Consider the following 6,694-nt stretch of genomic DNA (forward strand, 5'->3'; position numbering starts at 1 on the left):
CATTTAATCATTTGGCTTCAAGATAAGACTGTGGCTTTTGTGAAGAACCAAGGAGCAATGCAAATGCTATATCCAATGTTGAACCATTTTCCAGGATATTTTGTTCTTTGCAGGAGTCAAAATATAGTTAGGGTTTTGCCAGCCATAATCATTACTTATTTTAGATATATTAGACAATGTTGTGATTTTGTCTGTAACTATTTGACTTATGTAGGCTTACCTAATATTTATGCTGCATATTTCATGTGTGATACCTTTTGCAAAGTGCAAATCAAGGTGTCACACAATTAAGAAAGCACAACAGAACACAGCAAGAAGAGCATCAGGGGGATACCACAGCTACTGGATGTAGAAGGTTGTCAGAAATTTGACTTATAGTCACTTTCCAATGATGCACTTGATCTTGAGCCTGCATGAAGGTTTTGGGGATAACAACATTTCTGAGCCTGAACCATGGCACCTCAATAATTTCAGTGACATGGGTCAACTTTCTGGAAAATCACGGTGTTCCCCATGTACAGGGAACACATGCGTAAAGGAATACTTATTTGAAGGCAAACTCTATCCTAAAGCTCAGATACATGTCAGAAACTATGAAAAAGTTGTTCAACATGCTTTTCATCCTTGGTCCAAAGCATCCACCCATGACAGGTGACGACATTGCTATTGTTGCTGTTGGTGGTCACTGGGAATGGTCATACCTGCCTAGTACATTAAAGCCTGTGCATCTGTGCAAATTGCATTACTTTGCCTGTTCCTGTCATCTTTGGCCGCAATGTTACATTACAAGGTCACACAGTATTTGCGGGGGATGACAATGTGCCAACATATCTGTGAGCGGCCAGTCTCTTGAGGCAGCTTTGGAGTACATCTGTTGCTAACCCAGGCATTGGCAGAGTCATCCTTGTCATGTGAACACTGCCAGGCACAGATTGGTGGCAAGAGTGAGACCTGTCTGCCTGCCCGACTGCTGTTGGGCAGGGACGGCCGGCGTGCCGACAACTGGCCTCCACCGCACAAGTGCGCACTGCTGGTGTTGGACTGATTGTTGTAAACATGTACTGTCTTGCTTTTCAGTAAACATGGTTTAAACCTGCAGCCATATTGGCTGCGGAACATACACCTGCAAGGCCAAACATCTACTGCCTTGCTTTTCAGTAAACATGGCGTAAACCTGCAGCCATATTGGCTGCAGAACATACGCCTGCAAGGCCTCCGTTCCGGCGGGAGTCAGCAAAATGTGGCGACTGTCGAATCTGCTGAACCTTATACGAGGTGGGTGGTCTTGGGTGATTACACTCGCAGCAACTCGTGGTCGTCCTCGCGTTTCATTTGCGTGGTCGGATTGGCTTGGGGCTAGCAAATGGCGAGTTGCCTGCATTCATCCACTCGCGTGGTATGACCCACAGGTGGCGTGCGGAGCGGCGCATGGCGGGTGCGCGAGCTGCCCAGTCAGCTGCTGTCGGACGAGCGAGAGCATGAGCGGCAGCAGCCGAGTGGGGCGCGGGCCGCGGCGCCGCCCGACCGCCTGCATCACATCGAGCTGTTCATCCGGCCGGTCCACACGGCGACCAAGGTGTGGAGCATCTCCTCACCACCCCTATCGCCCGCGACGCCGGCTCTGGCACGGGCTATCGCAGCTGGCCGCCTGACAGCGGTATGAGACTAGTTGCGTGGTGACGAGCATGGTCTGGCGTTCGTTGTGCCGGCAGGTCCATCGCAGCATAATTGCCAACCCCCCCCCCCCTCTGTACTGCACGCTTGCGCGTACATTGCGATCACCTGATGGACAGCAATCGTGATGTTATCCACCAAGCGCCAGCTGTCCTTTGTTGACCAGCCATGGCATCGTCTTTGGCCACGGTCTGTCAGCCCTCAGCTGCCGCGTCATGTGATACAATTGGATGTCACCTCTCATCGAGCGTTGTGCTGGTCAGGCGTCGCCGCTGGTGGCTCGCGACAGACCGGCTGCGGCGTGCCGCCTGCCGTCGGCTACAGCGCTCTGGTACCTGGACGTGGCCGGCTGTCCGGCTCCCACCGCGGTCGACGACTCCGCCGCTGCCGCTGACGGCTCCACTGCCGCTGCTGACGGCTCCGCCGCCGCTGCTGGCGACTCCGCCGCCCCCGCGGGCTGCTGCTCTGCCGAGCCGGAGCCCGCCGACCTGCTGACGTCACTACGAGCCGAGTTCGCCGCCGACCACGACCGTCTGATGGCGAACCTGCAGAACGCGGCCGGCGCCGGTGTCGCCGCCTCCCGGCCGAAGCAGGCACTGGAGTGTTTCCGGCGGGCCGCGGCGCTGGGGTCGCCGTCGGCCTGGTTCAACACGGGTGTCTGCTTCCAGCAGGGGCTCGGCACGCGCGTGGATGTGGAGAAGGTGAGGCAGAGGGCAGAGCGGAGCGTGGAGGGCGTAACCAACCAACGGCCTGAGAGTTGCATTATCAACGCCGGTCGGGACGAGTGTTGGGTGGACAGGTGCCTGGACTATTGGGTGCCTTGGAGAGCGTGGCGGTTGGTGAACGTTGAGTACCGAGCGGGATCGACCGGTACCTAGACTGAGGACCAAAACGCCTCATGGGAATGTGCTGCTGGCATGCTAGTACATCGTGATAATGGAACATGGACAGTAAGCACTGATGTAGGGATGATGCTGTGCTTTTCATTTAGCACCACATTACTGGACAAGTTGCTGTCTGCCTTCCACATCAGCGGTGTCCGTATCACCGCAGTGTATTTCTGGGAGCACACACACGCTGCAGAAGTGTGTCTGATTGTGCCACGCCCGTATGGGGTCGTTTTTTCGTCTTGAATTAATAATGATGACGGGACACCAGTGCAGACATCAAAGCTAGGCCTGCAACTGGAGACCGCTGCATCACTTCGGTGTCCCGGTCATCCCATTTTTCCCAGAGGGCCGCTGTGTCAGGCGGGTTATCGGGCTGACGTGTGACGGGCGTCGCTCCCTCCCTCTCTCGCCGGCGTGCGTGGTGCTGGCTGGTTGTAGAAATCCATTGTGTAGCCCATCCGGCGCACGCCTCTGTGACCACGCGTCTGGGACGCCCACGTTGCGCTCGTCCGACCTTCCCTCCGCCGTCTGCAGGCCGCCGTCTGCTACGAGGAGGCGGTCCGGCTGGGCCACGCCGCCGCCGCCTACAACCTGGCGCTGCTGCTGGCCGGCGGCGCCGTCCTGTCCACATGCGACGTGACGGACCTGCTGCGGCGCGCGGCGGACGGCGGCTGCGCTGAGGCCGCCGCCTTCCTGCACACCTGGTGCCGGTGGTGCGACGACCTGGAGGACGGCGAGGCAGAGGGTGAGGCAGACTGACCGGCCGCCCGCCGCCGGCCGACACGTCCTGCCGCGCTGCTCGGCGCCGACACGGAGCCGGTCACGGCGGGTGGGTGGCGGAGGCGACAGTGCGGGTTCACGGTTGGCCGGTGGGAGGGGTGACAGTGTGGGGTCACGATGGGGTGGTGAGAGGGTCACAGCGCGAGGTCACGGCGGGCCGGTGGGAGGGGTGACAGTGCGGGGTCACGATGGGCTGGTGGGATGGGCCACAGTGCGGGTTCACGGTGGGCTTGTGGGAGGGTCACAGTGCGGGGTTACGGTGGACTGATGGGGGGATCACAGTGCGAGGTCACGGCGGCTGGGTGGGAGGGGCCATGTTCGGGTTCACGGTGAGCTGGTGAGAGGGTCACAGTGCGGGGTTACGGTGAGATGGTGAGAGGGTCACAGTGCGGGGTCACGATGGGCTGGTGGGAGGGTCAGCGCGGGGTCACGGTGGGCTGGTGGGTCGGTCACAGTGGGGGCTCACAGTGGAAGGGCGCCAGCACGCGCGGGGTCGGTTCTAGTAGTGGCCGCTTCGCATAAGACGTGGTAATTCCCATCACACCAGCGATCTTGAGCCGCCTTGAGAGGCACCCGCTGGACCCAGGCTCCTTTGTCGTCCCCGGCTTCGCAGTGGTGTCGGAACATGGGTGTTCTAACGGGTGCTCTTAAAAAAGCTAACTTTCTTCGGATCTTGGCTCACATTTTGCGCATAACAGTGCTCGCCAGTACATTTGTGATGCAGTATGCCATCATTTACATGCGTGGCGCCCCAACCATATGTCGGTAGAGTATTTTAAGTGCGAGATGGCACATTTCTGTGCATCGAATGCTTTCTGTCAAAGTTCTGAAGACTCATGAAAGTACGTGAGGGTAGGGATAGGGCGCTGAGACGTCGTCCAGATTTTTTGTCTGCGGAGCCGGCCATCGCTTCGAAAAAGGCCACTTGCCATGTTTAAAACGTGTTGTCCCGTTTGCACCAAAAAATCCTTACGGCGTGATTCGTGAAAGCCGTTTAGCTCCACACCGCGCGAGATTAAGAGGCTCCGCGCGCGGGGTGCTCCACATTCCAGCCAGCATCCACACCGCTATGAAGGTGCCCGCTGTGGGCGACACTGCCTGTGACACGACCCGTTTGCGCCGGCAGATGGCGGCGCGGTGCCGTCGCCGCCCGGCCGGTCCGTATCGCTGCCGACTCTGGCGGACGGCTGGCCCGGCTGCGGCTCCGGGGCCGGCCGGCCGCCGACGCCGGGCCGCCTGCCCTGGCCGTGACCGGCCTGGCACCGCCGTGGCGGATGGGCCGGCTGATGCTCCGGGACCCGACCGCCGGCGCTGAGCCGCCTGCCCTGGCCGTGGCCGGCCTGGCGCCGCCGTGGCGGATGGGCCGGCTGCTGGCTGTGCGTCTGTGGTGAGCAGAATGCCGGCTGCGTGTCTGTGACTGTCTGAGTTCCTGCGGACTGCGCGACCGGGACTTCTCAACTGCCGTAGGGATGTGCGCCCTGGAATGATGAGCCCCGTCTTTGTCTGGGATGGCTCGTCTGCCGCTGCCTCTGCGTCCTGAGTGGCTGGACTTCTAGTGATGCTCGTGCGATGGTATGACGGCTGTGCTGCTGTGCGTATCAGCGTGGGGCTTCTCACCGTGTGCTGCTGTGCGTGCCAGCAGGGTGTGGTGGCTACTGTTTCTGCATGTTCGTGATGACGTGGCGGCTGGGGGCCTGGGCTGTGGGCCCGGGCCTGGGCGGGGCTGGGCCGCTCCGGCGCTGACATCCGGTCCCAGACAGCGGTGTTCCAGCCGCCTGAAGTCAGCGGCCGGCCCCGGCCTCAAACGCGGGCGCCGCCCTGCGGATCGGACGGATCGGGGACGTGGCACCTGACAGGACGGTGTTAGTTCCGATGAAGTGATTTTGCCAGCTGTGACGATAGGGGGCTACAATCTTACCACTGTGATCACTTTCCAACGTTTTATTCTTTTTTCAACTGTTAGCGCTAAGTGTGTACCCGTGTTTGTTCCACGTAACGACACGTGTGGCCAGCAACTTTGCGACGTCTCACCCGGTGGGTAGAGATTACAATCCTTGTTTGATTTGCCATGGTTGGACCCTTCAGAAGAGTTGGCCCTGCCTGCGATTCATAGATTATCCCCTTGGCAGTAGCATTACAAATATGCGCCATTTTGAAACGACCTGCGATGTGCTGCAATGCAATGTGTCCCAGTCAAAAGCGCTGGTTGTCTCGCAGTGCAATCGTAGCGGCATGTCACCGCGGAGATATGGCGTGGTTGACGACGTTATCTGCCCAAGCTGTGGCAACTGTAACGTCTTAGGATTACGACGGCGCAGTCGGGCGTTACACGCATAGTTGGTAGGTGTCAGGCGTGGTGTTCGTTTGTGGCGACTAATGTCCACATCCAGTGGCGTTTGCTGGTTTGTCCTAGTTCTTGGCGAAGCAGGCTCTTTTGTTAACGATTGCACGGAGTCTAATTGGCATGAGGCCTACTGGCGACTTCGGTGGGCGTAAGACGCCACCGTACAATGGTACAATTTTAAGCCAGAATTGTCCGCTTTTGGGCGATGGCCCTTGGTATACTGTGCTGTACCGAAACGACGTGCAATGTACCAGGATAAGTCAGAAATACAAACGAACATTGTGTGCCCATCTCTCATTTTCAGGCGGTGATTTCTTCGAGTGTCCTGCTGTTATTTCAGCCATTGCATTGGTTAGAGTTTGTGACACCATAATTTTGGCGTGCTAGATACCCCCATTTGAACAACCTCGGGGGCGCGCGATGCTTTTGAGTCCGCGCTCCGTGCCTCGTTGCCCGCCGGGCCCGCTGAGTGTCACTGCGCGGGGGCGTCGACAGCTGGCCTGCAGCGTGACCTTCTTTTGACCTCTGCTTCTTCTGCTCCGTAAACAAGGCACTCAACCGGTACGGCTGACTTTCGAGGCCGGCGGAGGGGTGGGGGACACTCGCAGCCGTCGAGTGGGGACAAAAATCGTCTCCACCCGGCGGCAGTTGAGCCAGCGCGTGGCACGCAAGACGAGGCGGTCCGGCGGCGCCGGCCAATCGCCCCGGAACACCCCCTTGTGGTGCCGCGCCGAACAGCGCCGGCCAGTCCGGCTGGCAATGGCGGCGCACCGTGCGAGAGCAGCTGCGCAACGGCTGTTGCCGTGCGGTAATTGCCCGTCACCGGCGTCGCTGGGAGGGAGGGGGGGGGGGGGGGACGGTGGCCGGCTTACCGCCGAGCGAGGCGACGGGATGCCAGACGATGTGTGCGACAGTCGGCCATCAAACGGTAACGCAGGCGTCAGCGGCACGGCAATCATGGCGCCTTGGTGGTGCGGCCCGGATGGCCGGGTGCACGGGACGCTCC

General features: G+C 59.4%; 1 protein-coding gene across 1 annotated transcript; it reads left to right on the forward strand.

The window, feature by feature from the left end:
- The first annotated feature begins 2,173 nt into the window (after nt 1-2,173).
- On the forward strand, nt 2,174-5,972 carry LOC119107095 (DAP3-binding cell death enhancer 1). The gene is made up of 3 exons (XM_037230458.1): nt 2,174-2,375; nt 3,099-3,309; nt 4,471-5,972. The coding sequence occupies exons 1-3, from the start codon at nt 2,211-2,213 to the stop codon at nt 4,593-4,595; spliced, it is 501 nt and encodes a 166-aa protein (XP_037086353.1). The 5' UTR covers nt 2,174-2,210; the 3' UTR covers nt 4,596-5,972.
- The last annotated feature ends 722 nt before the right edge of the window (nt 5,973-6,694 follow it).

This window comes from Pollicipes pollicipes, unplaced genomic scaffold (assembly GCF_011947565.3).
Source record: "Pollicipes pollicipes isolate AB1234 unplaced genomic scaffold, Ppol_2.1 Scaffold_6686;HRSCAF=7923_pilon_pilon_pilon, whole genome shotgun sequence".
Lineage (NCBI taxonomy): Eukaryota > Metazoa > Arthropoda > Thecostraca > Pollicipedomorpha > Pollicipedidae > Pollicipes > Pollicipes pollicipes.

Coding starts and splice junctions, on each gene's coding strand:
- LOC119107095 (XM_037230458.1), top strand. CDS start 2,211: ATGGCGAACCTGCAGAACGCGGCCGGCGCCGGTGTCGCCGCCTCCCGG. Junction 2,376..3,098: donor CGCGCGTGGATGTGGAGAAG/GTGAGGCAGAGG, acceptor CGCCGTCTGCAG/GCCGCCGTCTGCTACGAGGA. Junction 3,310..4,470: donor GGAGGACGGCGAGGCAGAGG/GTGAGGCAGACT, acceptor TTGCGCCGGCAG/ATGGCGGCGCGGTGCCGTCG.